Source organism: Leguminivora glycinivorella, chromosome 4 (assembly GCF_023078275.1).
Source record: "Leguminivora glycinivorella isolate SPB_JAAS2020 chromosome 4, LegGlyc_1.1, whole genome shotgun sequence".
NCBI lineage: Eukaryota > Metazoa > Arthropoda > Insecta > Lepidoptera > Tortricidae > Leguminivora > Leguminivora glycinivorella.
Window position 1 is genome coordinate 9,974,955 of NC_062974.1, and position 22,472 is coordinate 9,997,426.

The window sequence follows — 22,472 nt, forward strand, 5'->3', positions numbered from 1 at the left end:
AAACCACATTGCTTTTGCAAGAAATGTAAACTCAAAGCGTTTTTTCTTAGTTGATATCTATAATTATGTAAATATGGGTTGAAAAATTACTGCTTAAAATCGGCAGTCAATTGTCAACTAGATTCACTTTAACACAATTTCAAAACATGTAATAATTATCTATTTATGTTATAAGATAACGATAGGTAGACAGACGATAGACTGGCATTAGGTAGTTTCTAATGCCACTTACTATCTGATAAGTAGATATGTCTTGTTTTTTAATTTGTTTATCAAATAAGCAAATGTTTAAACAAAAGTATATTAGCACATTGAAATGGCACGAGTTTTAAGTTTAAATTTGGTTTAAATAAAACGTATCCGATACTTTAAGAGTACGATATTAATTGTACAAAACTACTATTTTAATACATACATACATACATACATACAATCACGCCTGTTTCCTAGAGGGGTAGGCAGAGATCACGGATTTCCATTTACTACGATCCTGACAAACCACTTTCGCTTCACACACTTTCATAACATTTCTCATACACGCTCGTCGGTTTCGAGTACTTCTGACCTGGCCTCTTTGCAATATTTCCCGGATTTGATCAAGAAAAGTTCGCCTAGGTCTTCCACTACCAACTGACCCTTCCACTCCTTTTTCATATACTTTCTTCGTTAATCTCCTCTCATCCATCCTCTCTACATGCCCAAACCACCTTAACATACCCATCTCAATCTTTGTCACCACATCTACATCCACTCCACACTTCTCTCTTATCACGCTATTTCTGATCCTATCACTCAACTTTACACCAGCCATGCTTCTTAACGCTCTCATTTCTACGGCATTCACTTGACTTTGAAGTCTTTTCTCCCACACCCAACTTTCACTACCATACATAAGTGTAGGCACCAAAACTCCTCTATGCACCGCCAGACGTGCTTCTGCGACACTTTCTGGCTGCCCATAAAAGCGTTTAGTGCTCCATTCACTCTATTCCCAGCATTCACTCTCCTTTCAATATCTTTTCCATGTTTACCGTCTCTTGTAAACAACGTTCCCAAATACACAAACTCTTTCACTTGTTCCAAACTTTCATTATCGATCTCAATTTCGCAATCTGTCATAATCTCATCTCTTTCAAATACCATTACTTTCGTCTTACTGACATTCATTCTCATTCCTTTCCTCTCGAAGGATGCATGCACTCTTGTTACCATCAGTTGTAACTCCTCGGCCGACGACGCAAGTAATACTAGGTCATCGGCATATAGGAGACATTTGACCAGTAACCCTTCCATTCTCAACCCACAATCATAATCTTTCAAATCTTGCAAACAACTATCCATGAATAAATTAAACAGCCACGGCGACGCTACACATCCCTGTCTAACACCCTTTTCGATGCTAAACCACTCAGTGTATGACCCGTTTATTCTCACGCAAGCACTGGAATCCTCATAAAGAGATTTCAGTGCTTGAACGAGTTGACTGCCTACTCCATACATGGACACTACCGACCACAATTCATTCCTCATCACTCTATCATACGCCTTTTCCAAGTCCACGAAAGCGCAATAGACCTTTTGACCTTTGGCCAAAAACTTTTCGGCTATGCATCGTAAGGAAAAGACTTGATCCGAACATCCCATACCCTTTCTAAATCCCGCCTGTGCATCCCACACTTTCTCGTCGGTTACTCTCACTACTCTCTCAATCAACACTTTCGCATACAGTTTTCCGACGATGCTGAGTAAGCTAATGCCCCTGTAGTTTTTGTAGTCCAGTCGTGAGCCTTTTCCCTTGTAAAGAGGAACGATGACGGCCTTGCACCAGTCCTTAGGTACCCGGCCTTTTAATTTAGTTTTATTTAAGTTTTTTTTAAGGTATTTTTAGTTTTTATTTTTATATTTTATTTGTTTAAGATTGTACATACTAGTAACTTTTTATTTATTGAATAAATTTCTTTGTATTTATTATAATTAAATGTTTGCAAAGTAGAAACTTTTTAATAAATAAATAATAAAATAATAAATAATTTTAATGCAGTCGTAAACTAGGTCACAACAAATATTTATGTAAGTATTACAAAAAGAAAATATATTATGTCGCTGGGACTTAAGACTAAATTTCAAATTAAGCAACAGCAAAATAACATTTTTGGAATGCAAGCGATGAATATTGGGATTGTAAATTGTACTGGCTACACGATTTCGGTTTTATGTATTAGTAGAATTGAAATGCCTAATAGTGAAGACAATGGGTATTGAACGAAATATTATGAATTCGAGAATTGATAAAATAAGGACATCGCCTTTCTATCCAAATAGGATCAAGAGAAATCCCAACTAAAAATTACTCGTAGCAGATAATGCAGACTAAGTATTTGATGAATATGCGATCCGAAGGTTCTAAAGCGCTAACATAGGTCGGGCTGAATAATATATTAAGTAAGACGTACAAGGAAATGAAGCTTAGCCGAAAACAGAAGCATCTTAATGGCTGTGTTACATCCGTATCGTGTTACTTACACTTACAAAGATTGAACCCATATCAGCCCACATAATCCTCAACACAGTAACAAAGATGGAACATATGGATTGATTTAGTGGTATACAAATATACTTGCATTTAAATAGATACTTTATTTATGTATCAGCTTTTAGTCTATGGCTGTGGTAAGATTTAGTACCTCCTTTACATATATTTGTCAATGTCAACATTGTCAATACAGAAATGTCATAAAATAAAAAATTGTTAATCAAATATTTTTTGAGCACGATTTACATACAACAACCGAACAACTTATAACTCGCATTATTATATCCTACTTGTAATCATGAAGATACCTTACGTAATATCGACGAACACACGTGATGCATATAGGACGTCGGAAACCATGAAGAATTCTCCAGGCGAGGCTACTCGCAAAGTATTGGCCGAAGACTTCGAATGGGACGACGGCGTGACACCTCCTCCTTTGACGTATTTTGCTGCACTTCACCTTTCTAGGATATTCCACAGGATAAACCCGCTCCACAGAATTCTCCAGAAAGATGTCAACATGCTCATGGATTTATTTCCCGCAAATATTCCCCTCAAATGCAGTGTACCTCTTATAAGGGTACGGTTTGTAACATGGTTGTAACCTACTTTATTAAACATTTTTAGGAGACTATAAATTATACGTAATTTCTTTTGATGTTTTCAGGACGAACAATACTGGAAAAGGTCTTTTTATTATAAATTTCCTTCACGAGTGGAATTAGGAGTGACATTTTGGAAAGGAAAGTTTTTATCTGCGTGCCTCCAGGATTACCTTGAAAATGCAAATCCGGATGTTTTCTTAGAAGATGAAGCTGCGGAACTTGCAGCTCTAGTAAAGACAATTCAAATATATGTTTGTTTATGTACACACTTATCAAATAATTTATTTCTTTATTGTATTTTTGTTTTTCACAGGTAAGCCCATACATATACTTTTTGGGTTTAAACCAACTTCAAATAGTGTATCAACCGACACCTCCAATCCCAAAAGAATCTGTTGTTGAAGATACGTGTCCTTTTAGCGTCGAGAAGTTATATAACCACATCCCACTCGAACCAGTGTTGGCCAAGCTTTACAACCTTGAAGAAATATCCCTTGTATTTGGAATAAACAATGTTCAAGATGGATACTTGACGAGATATTTTGAATTCAGCCCAGCTGATTGTGAATCTTTATGTCGAGGACTGAAAGAGTTGCGACACTTGAAAATTTTTCGTATCAATCGTAGCAACTTAGATTGCTTGAAAGTGAAGATATTATTGCAACATCTTGTTGAAAAGCCGACTATTGAAGAGTTAGATTTTAATCACTGTAAGATTGGTGATTACGGGATGAATGCATTGGGGGGTTTTATTTCTATTCACACAAATGTAAAGCGAGTGCGAGTCGCAAATAATCGGTTCAAATCTGTGCAAGGCATCGCTTACGCTCTACAGATGAATCCTGCGGCGCCTATTGAGCTATTGGGTAACTTAATAATTTTTTTTTCCTTACTACGTGTTTCCTTACTACGTGTTTCCTTACTACGTGTTTCCTTCCTACGTAATAATTACATATTTTTTTAGATTTCAGTTTGAACCCCATGTCCATAGAGTGCGCGACAATGTTCGCAGCAGCGTTCGTGCGGTGCAAAGTGAAACCTCAAACACTAATAGTAAATTCTTGCGGTTTTTATGGAGTGTCTGCTGAAAAGGTATATTTGTTATTGTAGTACAAGCGTTTTCTGTACCTACGTTTAACACTTAAGAATATTTATTTTATAGAAGTATCAATCTGCTGTTAATTATTGTACTACTTACTCCTATTTTCCTCTAAAGATTCTATAATTATACGTTTTGATAAAACGGTAATACTCCTCCTTTGAAACATCAAACCTTTTTAGATGGCGGGTCTCCTTAGTCTCAATCGCGGATTAACAAGGTTGGACATGGCCGCCAACGATTTGTCTGGGGAGGCGGAAGAGACACTCATTCGCGCCTTGGAGCGAAACAAAGTTGTCCTGAAAGTGGATTTGCGTAGAACAAGTATGTTTTAAATTAAATTGAACGCAATTAAGATATTTCTAGAACCATACCAAATTATTTGATAATAATCGTTGTTAGATAATATTCTTGCAAACAGAGTTACACGGTATCAGTTGATAAACGTTATCGAAATTTTGTCATGGATTATCTCTGGCAACTCATTCCTACGATACATATTTGGCGTTGACTCTATATACTTATGTAAGTTTTATCATCTCAGTTATAAAGTACCTATCGGTACATTTAAATGTTTGTACTTCGCACTGGTAGACTCTATATTGGGATATGCTCTTGATTGTTATTGTCTCACATTTAAAACCTATATAGATAAATTAGAGTCACTGCAGATTAGGTTTTTAAAACTACTTGTCCCCAAAAAAATTAAAAACATGTGTAAAAACGACTACCGAAAACTATTTAAAATATGTAAAATACTCCCGATTAGTTTAAAACACAAGTACCTATTAGCCATCAACAACCATGACAGTCAGGAGCACGACCTGTGTGGGGCTACACACGCATATGGCACCAGATCGGTGTCCACGGGTAAATATGAAGTGCCTAGAGTTAAGTTAACAACTATTACGGTGACAGAACTCTAAAAAAACGTTTACCATAACACTCTCAATAGTCTACCTGTGGACATCCGTCTCGAACTAAACAAGCATAAATTTAAGAGAAAATTAAAAATGTATTTATTAAATAGCCTGCCATAGTAACTTGTTCAGTCCTAATTTTAAATTCATTTAGATATTACTTCCTGTAACTATTTTTAATAAGATACTCTTATCCTGCAATCAAACTGTTAAACAGTTTTGCAGAGCCTGTGATAAATTGTAATATTTGTCGACTGTATAATAATTCAATAAAATAAAAATAATAAACGCGGAAAAAGACACCATAAGAGGTAAAAGACACCATCACTTAGAAGCAAAATCTGCGCGACGAGATAAAGCTTTTGTGACATTTATCACGTATTTTATACCAATATTTTATTTGTGATGAATTGGTTATTATAACTTCTGCCTTGTCGTTTAGCGATAACACCGCCTGTTCTTTACCTCTTTTTTTAACTTCATATACTAAGTATTTATAATGAGTATTGTTATAAAATTGTGATTTACAGATATATCGGAAGCCACTCAGGCTCGGGTGAACGAGCTACTACTCCGGAATAAGCTGATGTTGGGCGAAGAAAGAGAACCTAGTGAGGAGATTCCACCGCTGTACCTTGGAGAGCCAGAGTACCTCATCTGGGAGTACAATCCGAACAACCCGGACTACATACCTGGCCGTTATCCGGAGCGGGTTCCAGAAGTGTGAATGGTACGGTTTTGATTTTTTGATTGAGGCTTATGGCTGATGCGCAACGGGTGGCGAAGTAACAATGAGCAGGGATTGTATGGCTATTTTTTTAATTTTTAATAGTGGTCTGTAATATAAACCAGTTGATATTAAAAAAAATATTAATGCATCACTTTTATTATGGTATTTTATTTTTCGCTGCCGGTCGGGCACAGAAAGTAGATCAACATTTGAGAGCCCTTACGCTCCAGAAGATTTCACTGCATTAGTGCTCAAGTCAAGCCGTCAAAGCTTAGTTAGAATTTGTAAGAAGGCGTCGCTTTGACGGTTTCAGGGCTTAACGCGCCCGGGCCCTAGCTCAAAAAAGTAAGTTTTGCTTTTGGAAGATTGTCCTCCAACGGCCGAGTAGCGTCACGTTTTTCAAACCGAATTATTTTTTGCACTTCGGCCAGGCCTACGTCACTCGCTCGCGGTCGCGCGTTAAGTACCTACCCGCTAGCAGTTGCCTCGAGGTAACAAGTGGCCGAGAGGCGCCACGCGCCCGCCTGTGTATTCGCGTGGCACGTACCTACTATTCTTCTGAGTTTTACGTATTAGTAACTTATTGGTATTAGTTAATTAAATCGTAGGTATTTGTCGTTTTGCGGGCAAGTGAAGGATCTGTTAAGTATTAATAATCTGTGCCTCGGCGCCCAACATTGTTAATACGGTCCTGGTTTTTATTCATGTATTCTCTATAATTAAAATAAATATTTTCTCAAGAAACAACCAATTGATAATGTGTCATGTGAGTAACTTACATCTGTTTGATTCCCTGAGACTGACCATCGAACCGACCTGATCAAACGATACACATTCATGTAACTAATACAAATAAGATCTTGCTTACGCGTGACTATAAATACTACATACTCGTATAATTGATTATCAGCTGATGTAGAAGGCACGAGATCTCTCATGCGTGTTTCAATTTCAATGCGGCGTTTGTTCTCTCGGCTGAATGGAATGTAACTTCATAGTCCGTAATGTACCTAAAATATCATGCGAGGTCGCGTGCGTTTTCTAAATGAGCCTTATGTTTCTAGAACATGACAGCACGTGCCTCATTCAAAGTCCGTGTTATGAAATGTTGACGCCACCATTAAGCGACCTAAACAACTGCTAATTGATGAATTATAATTTTAGTGTTCACAATGCAGTGGCCTAATATTTTGTTTTGATTTAAGTAACTATAAATACTCTACAAAATATTACACAATGCATTTCTCTCTTTTATGTTTTCTTATGTCTGCAGTAATAACTTATAAGAAATAGGTACCTATCTAAGAGAACTTGAAACACGCATTGCGACGACGTAGACTCATGAAAAAAACTGCAGCAATATATTTTAAACTGTAGAAATATTTTCAATTCCATGTTTTGGAAATTTGTGTCGTTTGAAAGTTTTCAGCGAGCATAAAGCCACACGGCGCGTTTCCGCCGGTAGCGTGCGGCGGACGCGCCAACGAGTGGCCAGTATTTCACATTTTCAGCGGCTTCCGTGGGAGTGTCCACGCCAACAGTATATCGGCCAATTCAAATGTACACAGATATCGAAGGATATTATTTAGCTATCGTGCGTCTTATAAAGCTACGGGCAAGCACGAGTGAAAATAAAGTGAAATGCACGATGTCATTTGATTTCGTAATGATTATTATATTATTGTAGATTCTTATTAGCCTTACAATGCCCAAATAGACAGAATAGGTACCTATTTGGAGAAATATTTTTTTCTTAAGAGATTGATTCTCTATACAAAATTAGTTCTCACTTTCCTTCCTGGATATTGAGATTATGGAAAATATTTTCACATAATTCGATATGTTTTAACTGACTGTTTAGAATTTTGCTTTAAATTTGTTGCGATTTTTCCGAAAAAAATATTTAGAAGCAGGCACTTTGAATGATTTTCTGTCCGGCAAAAAAATTAACTTCGGAGCCCGTGAATCTTTGTTTAGGCACCTGTTTCATTTCATCGACTTTGGGAAAATTTAATGGAACTCGAAATCGGTGGAATATATGTATAAACAAATCTTCAGCATCTCCTGCCGGCGTATCATGCTGCCAATTTTATCACTTATCCGCTAACGCTTACGAAACGAAACGCTAGAAGATATCTATCTCTATCGCTCTTGCGTATTGGCGCGACAGAGCCAGACTACCATTCGCGACGTGTCGTTTTCGTTTCGCTTCGGAGAAATGCCATTCGGCTGCGGGGCCTGAGCATGCCTTGTAAAGAGGTGAGATAAGTGTCGACTTTTGTATTTTTGATAGTGGTTTCTTAAATTTTGTTCCTTTTTTTGCGGTGGGAGGGTGGAAATATATAGCACATTAAAATAGTCAACTAAGGCCCATTTTCGTTGGTCCAAGTGGCCCTTAGTATATAATGAACTAGCTTTTGCCAGCGGATTCGCTCGCGTTAAATTCGAAAATTGCGAAATGTTCCATACAAACTTCCAGCCCCCATTTTAGGGAAGTTGGGGGTTAGGAAAAGACAAAAAGTAGCCTATGTCACTCTCATTCCTTCAACTATCTCCACATAAAAAATCACGTCAATTCGTCGCTACGTTTTGCCGTGAAAGATGGACAAACAAACAGACACATACACTTTTCCATTTATAATATTAGTATGGATTAACATTGCTGTCTAGTCAAGTTTGTGGATTAGCAAAGTACCTATTTGTGCCTAATATTTATAATCTAAACAAATCTGATTCTATTCAGAACTTTCCGTTGGAATTCATCTTCTAGATGGAAACAGGTACCGCGAATACCGCCTCGAGACATGAAAATGAACATGGGTTCGCCCTTATCCCAGCAAATATCCCGAGGGGGAAACTTATTCCGCGCCTTCGAGCCCGATATCTGAGACGTGAAACAAATCAGCGGTGTGCCCAGAGGAAGGCACTTGGATATTATTTAGTAGTTCTAACTTTATGGACAATATTTATTTATAACCGAGATCGGATTTTTGTGCGTCATCGCATACTAAAAGTCATTAAAATGACGTGAGTCGCTAAGAATATCGCAAATCCGTCCGATCTCTGTTTATAACTAATACGAGTATCATGAGACCATGACCCAATTAGTCCCTAACTGATATATTGTTTTAGATACCTACGTTTTAAGCTGTAGTGGTAATTGTGACTTATTTAAGACGATACAGAAGGGGTCATTTCTCCATACAAACGCTCTCGACTATTTCCTCCCTAGTTTTTGAATATAGAGTATTGATTTTTTTCAACACAATTTTTTATTATTTTTATCTGTGTCGGACCGTTTTGATTTTTTTGATATTCATATTTTTAAAGACTTTAGAGCCCATCAAAAATTTCCAAAAACGGCCTTATTCATTATGGCGCAAAAAAGGTGTGGTATTCAAAACTGGTAACAATTACCCAAAAAAACTATACGGTCCGACACAGATTAATTAATTGAGGAGTGTCTTTTCAAAAGGACTTATTTCTATAAGTCCACAGAGGTTATTTTTATCTATGTCTTCCTAGAGAAATAACCCTTGTTGACTTAAAGAAATAAGTCCTTTTGAAAAGACACTCCTCAATTGTTATTTAGATTCTCAAACTTCGTTACGATTAAATAAGTTTTGAAGGAGGAAACAGCCGAGAGCGGAACCTCGATTTTAAAGATTTTCTCGCTGTATCTTTTAAATGAGTTGTTCTGAATGGATTTTTTTTTTCGATAAATCTAGTTAATAACACTAGTATATTAATGTTGATGGCTAATCATCGGATCAAATTAGTCCCAATCTTGAAGCTGTATGTATCTAGTTAATTTTGATAAAGGGCTAGCTATTTTTTTCGGTAGTTACATATTTTATACAATTCTTGTATAATTGCATCCCAGTAAAACCTTACCAGCCATGTCATGAACTTATTTCTAAAATACAATCCAATTTATTTGACATTTCCTATCTATATGGTACCATATTTAACAATTTTATTCAACACATATGCATATGTAGTTTAACACAGCAGAATCGATTGATCAGATCGATTCAAGTTAATTATAAGTAGACACTGTGGGTAGATATGAGATTTGTGTATTATGCATGTGGGTAAGCGAATAAACCTTCAGTCAGTCTGAGCTCGAACTTGGTGTTTAATTTACGTCCTTAACATGGCGCAGCCGAAATAAAAGAATCTACTTCTATTATCACTGTTCGGAGTGTGTTTTACGGTTTACGTAGTTAACCTGTTGTGTACGTGCTGTAGAAAACACAATCTTTAGACGTTTTGTGGAAACAATTACACGGGCGTTAATCATGGAGTCGATTTTACCACCGCCGCCGCCATTTGTGTTCGTTAATAGTTTAGAAAATGTAACTACGGGAAATTTATCAAAAGAGTGGGAAAAGTGGAAGAATTCATTTCTCATTTACTATGAAGCGTGTGAACTATCTAAAAAAGATAAGAAAGTACAAGTAAGCATCCTTTTACATATCATCGGCGAGCAGTGTCGAGAAGTGTACGAGCAGTTTGACAAGTCATCTATTACGACATCATCGCAATTACTGGATAAGTTTGATGCATTTTTCCTACCTCAAAAAATCTCACAATCGAGCGGCACAGATTTTTTACGCGCGATCAAAAGGAAGGCGAGTCTATCGAACAATATTCGTTCGAATTAAAAAAGTTGGCAAGTTCTTGTGAGTTTCAAGACTTAATGGAAACTTTAATTCGGGACAGACTTATTTGTGGAATAAAGGATCACGCTATTCGGGAAAGACTGTTACGGGAACCGGATTTAACATTGAAGAAATCATTAGATATTTGTAATGTGGCGCAAATTTCGAAGGTGCAAGCCGGAGCTATAAAAAAAGAATCTGTGGAGCATCATGCCTATGCCATACAACGTAATTATTCTTGGAACCACGAAGTGCAAGGAACCCCTAGTGAGGGTGGTATCGATACGAGTGATGTGAATCGGGTGATGTGGGTAGCTCGGCGAGGAGCGTCTGCGCATCGAGGAACAGCGCGCGGGTGGCCCCGCGGTCGTAGCCAGCTGTCGCGGGCTCGCGCGCCGTCTGCTCGTCCTCCACTTGTGTCCGCGCCAGGGCAGCGATGGCAGCCATCGGTGCAACGAAATCAGCTGACGCACAAACACGGTCGTGGTGGTGCTAGTGAGAATAGTGTGTGGTGTTCAATGTGTGGTTATGAACATGGGAGCTCAAGATGCCCTGCTGCAGGAAAGAGGTGTTTGAACTGTAACCGGCTTGACCACTTTTCCCGAATGTGTACAGTTTACGAGATTTGTGCGGACGAGTCAAATGATCAGGTACGAGTAATATATTATCTCTCTGATTCTCAAAATAGTTGGTCTGTTGATTTAGCGATTAATAATGGTACATTAAAGTTTAAATTGGACACTGGGGCTGACGTGAACATTATACCACTTACTTGCTTGCGAGAGTTAGGCTTATCCGAGCGAGAGTTAGGAATGTCTTCAGTCCGATTAATTGCCTACGGTGGTACCGGTATAAAAGTTGTAGGGCAGTGTAATTTAAAGGTGGAGCACAAAAATCGTAGTTATATTGTGGATTTTATTATTGCAGATGTAAATTCATCACCAGTTTTAGGTCGCGACGCATGTTGTGAGTTAAATTTAGTAAAGTTGGTACTGGAGGTGAAAGGTGATACGGAATGTAATTCGAAGCATAGTATTTTTACAGACTACAGTGACGTTTTTGAGGGGGTAGGTTGCATGCCAGGTCATTATAAAATCGAGCTTAACGAGAATGTCAGGCCGGTGGTACATGCACCTAGGAAGCTCCCGGTTGCTTTAAAGGAGTCAGTAAAGTGTAAATTAGAGGAAATGGTTAAAGATGGAATTATTGCGAAGGTTGAGGGCCCAACGGACTGGGTCAACAGCATGACGGTTGCTAGAAAAGCTAACGGGGACATTAGGATTTGTTTGGATCCACGTGATTTAAATTTAGCAATCAAGCGTGAACATTTTAAACTGCCTACTTTGGACGAAATTACAGCAAACCTAGGTGGATCCAAATATTTCAGTACTTTAGATGCGAAACAGGGTTTCTGGCAGCTTAAATTGCATGCTGACAGTACAGACCTTTGTACATTTAATACCAGTTTCGGTAGATATAAATTCTTGCGTCTTCCATTTGGAATTTCATCTGCATCGGAAGTTTTTCACAAAAAAATGTATGAACATTTTGACGACATTCCAGGGGTGTGCTTATTTGTTGACGACTTACTTATTTACGCTAGCACTAAAGAGGAGCATGATCGTAGATTGAAAATGGTACTAGATAGATGCAGGGAAATAAATTTGAAGTTAAATTTAAATAAATGTAAGATTGGATTATCGGAGATTAAATATTTAGGTCACAAGATCACTCCTCGCGGCATTTACCCTGACGATGCGCATACGTCCGCGATAAGAAACATGCCCCGCCCATTAAACGTGAAGGACTTAGAGCGTTTTCTGGGCATGATTAATTATGTTGGTAGTTTTATACCCAATTTGTCAGATAGAAATCATGCTTTGAGACAACTTCTTAAGAAAGAAGTCGAATGGCACTGGACAGAAGAACATGAAAACTCTTTCGTTAGACTTAAAGAATGCTTGTTGAGTGCTCCAATCTTGCAATATTACAGTTTGGATATTCCTGTAGTAATTTCAGTAGATGCTTGTAAAAACGGACTTGGATGTTGCCTTATGCAAAATAATTTGCCTGTTTGCTACGCGTCACGTTCTATGACTAAAGCTGAGCAGTCATATGCTCAAATTGAAAAGGAGCTTTTAGCTTGCGTGTACGCGTGCGAAAAGTTTTATACGTATATTTATGGCCGTAGTGACATCACTATAGAAACTGACCATAAGCCACTTGTGAGTATCATTAGCAAGCCAATAGCATCAGCTCCGGCACGTTTGCAGAGAATGTTATTGCGGCTACAGCCTTATAACTTTAAATTGATTTACAAGCCCGGCAAGTATTTGTTTATAGCCGATACGTTGTCGCGCGCTGTAGAACCGGTCAGTGCGCCGATAACAGAACCGCGTGATCACCTAGATGCACTGGCGCAGGTGTGCGCCGTGGCAGTTAGTAACCCGCTTGTAGACACACATTTCTTACAAATTCAAAAGCTGACACAAGAGGATAAGGAACTAAAATTATTAGCAGAGTACATAAAGTATGGATGGCCGCAAAACAAACAAGAAGTGTGTGATGAGGTTAGGGCCTACTGGGGATACCGGGATGAATTAACTATGGCTTACGGTATGCTTTGGAAGGGTGATAGGATAATTATTCCTTCCGACATCCGTAGTGAGATGTTAAGGCGGGTGCACATTGGTCACCTTGGTCTTGAAAAATGTAAACTAAGAATTCGCGAAATAATGTTTTGGCCGAATATAAATTCACAGTTAGAAGACCTAATTAACAATTGCCAACCTTGTTTGTTATTTAGAAATGAGAATAGAAAGGAAACACTTATATCGCACGACGTTCCTGGCAGGGCGTGGTCAAAAATTGGTGCCGATATTTTTCACTGGAAGAATAAAAAGTATTTAATAGTGGTAGACTATTACAGCAAATATGTAGAAGTTGTAGAACTATATTCATTAACATCTGATAGTGTGATTCAACAAATGAAGATAATTTTTAGCCGTCAAGGCATTCCAGATATTGTTATGTCTGATAATGGCCCTGAATTCAGTTCCCACAGCTTTAGGTTATTTGCACAGTTGTGGAAATTTCAGCATGTTACTTCTTCGCCCCACTATTCCCAGTCGAACGGGCAAGTGGAGCGAACGATACAGACAATTAAAAAGATTTTAAATAAAACGCAAGTCGAAGGCGCAGACTTTAGATTAGCCTTATTGGAATATTTGAATACCCCAATAAGCAGTACTCTCGCATCTCCTTCTGAATTACTTAATAGCCGCAAGTTGAGAAGTATAGTGCCATGCATACCGAAGCTTCTTAAACCAAAAGTTCCGAAGAATGTCACATCTCAGCTTCAATTACGACAAAATAAACAAAAGGACTATTATGATAGGGGTGCTCGCGACTTAACTCCTCTTGTACCAGGTCAGAAGGTAAAAGTTAGGATAAATAAAAAGTGGGTCAACGGTATAGTGCAATCGATTCGTGGAATACGGTCGTATGCAATACAAATAATAGGTGGAGGCATTCTAATCAGAAACCGACGGCATCTGATATGCGATTCAGATAATCGTCCTGATTCAGAACCGGAAAGCCCTGTGTGCCTCCTGCCTTATGACGACTTAGACATTCCAACTGATAACGCCGCGATGACGTCATCCGCGAGTGCATCACTTGCGCAGCGGCCGGTCCCAGTGTCCAATGATAATAATTGTAATAATGCACAAAATAATCATTATATTACTCGTTCTGGCAGGACGGTCATACCACCTGATCGATGGAGCTACTAGCTAAACATGCAGAGTGACGACTCGTCAACTATTGGAAATAAAAGAAAATATTAAAATGTAATTACATGTATACCTAGTTATATATAAATTTAGGTTTCCTTACGTAGGTGATTCTCAGTTCAGTTCAGTGCAATGGCTTGTATTAATAGTCTTTATACGAGACTTATTTACCTTATAAAATAAAAACTATGTAATCAATTATTATAATAAAATGTCATTCGCATGCGATATTATTGAAATGCCCATTGCTCTGAATGCCTTTTTTTTATTAGTTGTATTTGATATTATATGTCTGTAATGCATGTTTATTTTTGTAAATAATACCTATATTGTAGGTATAAAAGCGAATATAAAAAAATAAAATAAAATATTATATACATCTATGAAATTTAAAATGTGTCAAATAAAATAAAAAAAAAAAAGTATTTTTACGGTCTGTATTACTTACTTACTTTCTTTTTTTTTCTTTTCAACTTTCAGATAAAGTGAAAGTACTATTCAAGTAGGTAATTATATGTAAGTATAGAAATTATGTAATTACAAAAGGGATCAATCTTTATCACCTGATTTATATTGTATTTTATTTGAAATAATGTACCTACCTATTGTTTAAAACACAACTAATGTAGAATAATAATTAGTTTAATGTGTGTAATAATTTAATGAATCCTAGGTTATTTGATTGCATACCTACGTACTACGTAGGTATGATTTAAAATGTATACATTTTAAGGTTTATTATCATATCTTTCTTTATTGTTACTAAAGAATAGATGTTGAAATAATTCTTTAACTTATAGGAGTCCTTGTTTTGCATAAGTACCTAACGTGTAGTCTTGTAACTACTTTCATGATTTTATTCAATGTACCATCAATTCGGCCTAAAAAAATGTTTATAAGAGGATGTGTAGTATATAATTAAATTGTATTAAAAAGGAGGTTGTGGGTAGATATGAGATTTGTGTATTATGCATGTGGGTAAGCGAATAAACCTTCAGTCAGTCTGAGCTCGAACTTGGTGTTTAATTTACGTCCTTAACAGACACAATTAGTTAAATTTAAGTATAATCACACATACACTTATAACGTTTAAGTCTTAATATTAACACTGACATTTTAAATACCCACAAGTGTGTACGTATTCATATTGCAATATTTCATATAGCATTTATACAAAATTAAACATCATGAACAATTGAAAATACATTACAGTTGTTTCTTGCATCTAAACAAAACATTTATAATTTCACAGTAAATCAATCGTAATATAATTTTCATTAATATGTATCAATAATAATATGTAGTTTCAGCTTACGTTTTTTTACTTAATATACAAAAACCACAAATTGTATGTTACTTTCATAATCAACAATTCTTTCAGTAGTTTCAGTAGGATTGTACTGAAAATGCATGAAGTTCATTGTTTTTCAATTTGAAACTCTTTGCAGTAGTAGGATACCCCCGTTACCAGCCCGGGTCTGGGGCCTGCTCCCAGGACCCCACCACCGCCCATCCATGGTCTTGCTAAAAAAAAAAAAAAAAAAAAAAAAAAAAAAAAAAAAAAAAAAACTAATAGCCCCCCATTTAGATTCATTGCGCTGGGTCTCGACGCTCTCAGAAGCCTCCTTCTAGTATTTACAGAATACGTTCTTTACACAATACACCTTGTGCACGACGGTCACAAAAGGATTACCGACCCTTTCTATTGTTCGATCTGGACTCGGCGCTAGACCATTGTTACCCTACCCAGCTACCTGGCAGTGTCATGCACACCTTTTCCTTGTGTCTCATACTGATAGGTATTTTATAATTAATTTTTAGTATAACTTTGTGATCATATGGATTGCGATTCTAACCTAACCTAACCTAATTAAAATACCTAACTTTTCCATTCGTAACCTAACCAAATTTAATTAAAACCTACTCTTAGTTAACCTAAGTAGTCTAGACTTACCTTTATGAAACCTAACTGAGTTTCACCTACTTTTATTTTTATTTCTATAAATGTAGGTATTTATGAAATGTATTATAATTACGTTTTAACTTAAGAACTTCTGAGTTACATTTAAGTTTATCCAAATACCTAAACTTAACGATCCTATCTAGCGTATCTTTCTTTTTCTCGAATATTTATGATATCTTATACCTATTTCTATCATACATCTCTTTGTTGTATTACCAAATTTGTACATATGATTAATAAGTCAATTTTTGATTACGTCTTAATAAAAGTTAATTTCCCATCTTATCAAACTTTTTTTTTTACATATATTTCAATGTTTTGTATCTGAATAAACCTCGGTAATTTTGTGAAGTTGCGTTTTTGCTTAATTGCTTTATTTATTGTACCTTCTTTGAATAATTTACTTACCTATGTCTATTATTATTTTTTATGACTTGTGTATTGTTTAAGAGAATGCATACTTTCAATAAACTTGTTAAGACGTGAGAAACTGAGAACCGGTTAAAACATGTTTAAGGCTAATTCTATGTGAATAAAAATGTCTTTTGTGCATTTTTAAAGATAATATATATTTATTGTTTCCGTTTATTTGAATAATTCGGGTTTTAGGTAAAGAGATCCTTCGACGAACATGTCAAGGCATGATACTTTGTATTCATATTTAACAAAGCATTAACTGGTGTAAACATGTTTTAGACTAACGCACCGGTAATTCTTGTGACTTGAATTTTTTATTGTAACAACTTAGTTGCTTTATTATAGATGTTTATTGTATTGTAAAATGACAAAAAGTTTATTGTTTGCGTTCAGGTATAAGATGAACTGGTTGAAACAAGATTTATGGTACGTTCCCCTGCTCTCTACCATATTACGAGTATAAAAGCCAAAGAGAGTCGAGGCTGAATAAGTATTCCTGTAGAGGCAGCCTTCTGTACCAGAGCTCCTTGTATCTAGTGTGGTATATAGAGAAGTGGAGTGTGCGTTTAAAAGTGAAGTGTTTATAGACAGATCCAACAATGGACGTGAGTATGTTTTTCTTTTTAAATTACTGTAACCCATATTGCCTTTTTATAATATTGTTTCGTCTAGTGTTCTTTGTATTTAATTAATAGAATTGTTAATAGTGTTTAAAATATTGTCTTTCATTGTTTCAGTTCTCTGAAAATACTTTCAAGAACTATTACTACCCGGAAAATCAGGGTGATTCAACCGATGAGGAAGGTACAGCTGGTTTCAAAGTTAAGCAAGCCCTCGCAAAGAAACGTCCTGGAAATAATATTGACAGCTTCTTTGAACGACCTAAAAAGCAGTGTAAAACCTTGAAACGGTCTTCGAATGTAAGCAAAAGTTCGCCAGAAGGCGTGGCTAATTTATCATCTGGACAAGATGATGGGGCGTATTCATCTCACTTAATTAAAATAGAGATATATGATATGCAAACAATCAAAAACATCCCACCCACGGAACACTGGAAGCACGCGGACGTCAGACTGAAGTATTTTGCGTTGGAAGACGACTTGGAATTACAAAATACGCGAAATATTGTATATAATATTACAAAACAATTAGCTTCTAAGGACACATGTGTAAAATATTTTATAGATAATAAGAAACAGTGATAAATATAATTTTTAACGATAGCAGTAGGATAGTGTTAAAGTGTTTCACATTTCTTATCTTTCCTTTTTATGATTTAAGTAAATTTCCTTGTAAGATATTCTTTTGCATTGTTTCACATTCCAAACAAAATAAATAAGAAATAAAATGGTGTCAAATGTCTGTAGTTTTATAAAGGTAACTATGTGAGAATTAAAAATAAAAATCATTATTACCAGTACACGTATTTTTATTTATTTCACAAAAAAGGTCTTAAACATATTTCGTAATACTAGATCATTACATAAAGAATTATCAGAAAACAAGTTAAGCATATGTTTCATAGATTTTCCATGAAACTTAAAATACAAATAAACTAAACAATATTCACCACAAACAGAAGTGAAATGGTTTTGAAGTGATTTATTATTGTAAAACCACCGTCTCGTATTTCTATCTAGAAATGACTTATGATAACCGGAAGGTTTCCTGCCAAAGGAGTCAAAATATTCACCTACACCATTTACATCAATGTGTATAGCAACCCAATGGGAACCCGGTTTTGAATCAGGGTCCAAATTACTGACAATAAAGGTAGGTAGATTAACCCGAATAGGTATTTTGTTGGCAGCAAAAACATTTGAATTAAACAATGGGTTTAGTTTCCTCATACAAAATTGAATTTCTTTAGTATCCATAGTTAAGTAACATATACAAATTATTGATGATCATGCAAACAATGATGAATTCCAAATAAAATAAATTAAAGAGAACGGGGTATTTATATGTTTCTTAACTATTGTAATCTACAGATACATCACGATTTTTATTTATTTCAATTATATTATCAAATTCTGCATACACAATACAGTTAATGGTACTAGTTAGAGCGGAATCAAAACGTACTTCTATCCGAACGCTACCATGTCTAACAAGATTCCAGTGTGAAGTTGAATTAGCAGATAAATCAGGAGTTAAATCAAAACACAATAAACAATAACCTTGACCAAAATCTGTTCTGCTTATTCCATTACCCTCGTTATGGAAATGAATACCAGTTCCAGAAAATAGAGTGTGATATGCTGCTGCTATTGTACCAGAACTAAATGAAGGTTGTAATGTTTTAGAAGGAACTTCATGACCATCTACGAACAAACTAAATGAATTCATATTATAATGTTGAAAATTAAACGGATTTAATGCTAAATTACCATTAAAACCTGAATTTGATACAAATCCAATAATACATCTTTTAGGAATTTGTCCGAGAAATATATTATCTAATGTTTTACCCTGAACCCCCGTCGGTATTGTGAGAACCTTAACTTCTGCCCTCGTAATGGGGTACTTCGCAGTTGTTGTGGCTAATACTTTTTGATGGGCTAACAAAACACTAGGATTGATTCTCGTTCTCCTTACAATGAGGCTGGCATCCATTATTTGTACTTTGAATTTTTTATCTTGGTGGCAAATAAGATTGAATGATTCTTTTGAGCGAACTAACTTAATACGTAGTTCTACACCATTTATTAAGAATTTCTCTTGATTAAATATATCACCATGTAAATGACCAATCATTTCTACTTCCTTACTCTCCTTGATAAATTCCAGCCTTTTGTTAAACCCTTTGTTGTTAACGTCAACAGTATCCATATAGCCCGGCGTATCTTCATACCACAATCCACAAGTAAGATGAGTTGTTTTGGCTGCTGGTCCGTAGTTGAGAAGATTTTCCATATAAGCACGGTAGGCATATGTATTGTTTGGTGGTGATATGAGTTTTTGATTTAAATATACATCAAGTTGATTAAAAAGAGAATGTAACCAGTTATTGGTGGGTCCAACTGCAGCATCTGCTTTTAATTTAGTACCATCTTGGTTCAACACTTTAGCAGTAATGTGTATCATTGTGTGTGATAGATCTATGTAGTCATCACCTGATCCAGGTACTTGAAATTCGATTGGACCGTCATCGCTTAAAGATGAAATTGGTTTATAATGAATCCACTGTCCGCTTTCAATGCTTGTTTGAGTTGATGGAAGGGCAAATATATCTAATTCAGATTTCGCACACTCACATGAATGATTATGTAAAAATGACATTATTTAGTTTGAAAATATATCGTTATTTATATCTTTTTTATTTTTTTTACTTCCTCTTCGTCGCGATGCTTTTAGAGCAATGAGCGGTTCCCTTCTTTTATTGGATATTTTATACCCAGATCCTGACATAAGGGAATCAATTTTTTCATCGGCCTTTCTTTTCAGGTTTGCACTTGCTTCCTTGAATCGTGATCGTATGGAACTGTCTATAGGGCGAGCATTTACCATATCAGATAAGAGTCCAACTCCTGCTCCTAAAGTTTCTTTTCCAATGGTTCTTAAACCACTAGATAATAAAGGGAGTACGGATCTAAATAGGCCTCCCAAAAAACTGCCTATACCATGTCCTCTTTGATATGGAACTCCCTTATAGACAATTCCTACACCAGAGCCGGCTTGGTGTGAATAATAATGTTCGTAAGGACAAGAGGTTGATGATCTGTTATACATCATTTTACACGTTGAAAGTGTAGTTTCACGCAAGAAGACCCAAATTGAAATGGTACTCTAACACCGGTTGTTGTTCTTATATCTATTTCAATTGTATCAAACTCTCTTCGTAAAACTGGTACATAGTGAGCAGGTGAGAAAATATGTGTTTTATAAGCTCCATAAATGAACTTAGTTGGATCTAAAGGTATTATTCTAAGTAACGATGTTATAACATCTCCAACTACTTGTGGATGAATGATATCTGTATAAACAAATATTTGAGATGGTAAACCTAAATATAAATTTGCTGGGTTTTTTCCCAATGTGATTTGTTTCAAATTTGTTCTTGGTTTAAAACCCATTTGAAGACTTAGTATTGGGGTTGTTATGATAGAAGTGATATCTTTATTTGATGTTGTTACTCCTATCATTTTTGTTAGTTCATCATAACGAAATTTTACATTATTTTTTAACTGAGGGTTTTCATTAAACGCTTGAAGAAAGTGATCTATATTATCGTAAGTAGTGGCTGGTATATGAGTTTTTATATCCACAATTTTTGAAGTCTTGTCAGCAGGCGAAAACACTTTTTCTTTATATAAATTATGTTTTCATGCTCTTGTACATTATACATAGAACAAGGGTATTGAAATTCCACCAAACCAACTACCCATTCTCCATCCAATTTAATGGTCTTTGGTAATTTTGTTAAAAAATGTGCAGTCGTATTATCTGTGTAATAATCGGATGAACTATTACTTAACAAAGTTAAATAAAAGCTATTATCACTCATATTTTCTTTAAGCTTGATTCAGGTATCCAAGAATTAAATTTATTAGGATAACCTTGCCACTTCACTAGTATTTCCTTTCTGCCAGCAACTCGACGTGAACGTAATATTTTATCAATTTTATACTCGTTGGAGGGGAGGTAAGTTACTTTTTGTAATTCTTTTGAATAGAACGTCCCAATTATGCGTTCGCCTTCCAAATCCCTTAGTGTATAAACAATCCGAGGAGATCTTTTAATAATTGAATTAATTATAAATATTTCATCACTCCAATTACTTTCGTAACCTTTTTGAAATATATGTTTGTATTTAGTGATTCTAACATGATCTCCTACGTTTAGTTTTGCAGTTTCTAGTGAGATTTGTCTATCTGTATTGCGATCATATAAATTACACCAAACAGTCATAATATTATTAGAGTTAACATCAACTGGACACATTTTTATGCTTGAATGATAGCTGTGGTTGTAAGAATAAAGAAGATCTTGTAGAACATTTATGTAATTATATGTATTCTTATGAGTGAAGTAACGCCACATTTTCGTTTTAAGAGTTCTCTGGAACCTTTCTACTATACTTGCTTTAATATCAGGGTTATTAGTGGTATAATAATTAATATTTTTACTTTTGAAATAATCTCTTACCACCTTTGAAACGAATTCCGTACCTTTATCAGATTGGATATGACGAGGAACTGAGTTGGCTTCAGTAAATATGCTTTCAAAACAATGTTTAACTGTTGCTGAATCCTTCTTCTTCATGGCTCTTGCAAAAGCATATTTACTGAATACATCGATAACACAAAGAATATATTTGTAACCATCATTAAATTGACTATATGTACTCATGTCACTCAAATCAGCTTGCCAAAGTTCATTAAAGTTAGATAGAATGTATCTATTTCTAGTAAACCGCCTGTGAACAGGTTTATGTAGTGTATACGTGTCTTGAGATTGTAACCATTTTTTTACATCTTCTTTATTCATTTGACCTTTCATTTCCTTTGTTAAATTATTTAAACTGCTATAACCAGCGGGATGAGAGATATCATAGTAGATTCTGTTAATATCTAATAAGGAGTCCATCTTTCCCAATTTATAGTTTTTGCAGATGATTTTTGTACTCGTGTAGTAAGAGGAGTAGATGTGTTGTTTTCTTTATCTAACGAGGCTCGTGTTCTTATAGAAGTAGAGGGGGTAAAGGGCTCAATCAAAGGAGTGTCATTAATAAATGCTAAATT

General features: G+C 35.7%; 1 protein-coding gene across 2 annotated transcripts; it reads left to right on the forward strand.

Moving 5' to 3' along the window:
* The first annotated feature begins 2,776 nt into the window (after positions 1-2,776).
* Positions 2,777-5,947, forward strand: LOC125225784 (dynein regulatory complex subunit 5). Of its 2 annotated transcripts, none has more exons than XM_048129634.1 (6): positions 2,777-3,116; positions 3,204-3,371; positions 3,455-4,007; positions 4,106-4,233; positions 4,423-4,564; positions 5,691-5,947. In XM_048129634.1, the coding sequence occupies exons 1-6, from the start codon at positions 2,832-2,834 to the stop codon at positions 5,885-5,887; spliced, it is 1,473 nt and encodes a 490-aa protein (XP_047985591.1). In that variant the 5' UTR covers positions 2,777-2,831; the 3' UTR covers positions 5,888-5,947. The 2 variants fall into 2 exon arrangements, with proteins under 2 accessions (XP_047985591.1, XP_047985592.1); XM_048129635.1 differs by having other exon boundaries at positions 2,949-3,121.
* Positions 5,948-22,472: the final 16,525 nt, after the last annotated feature.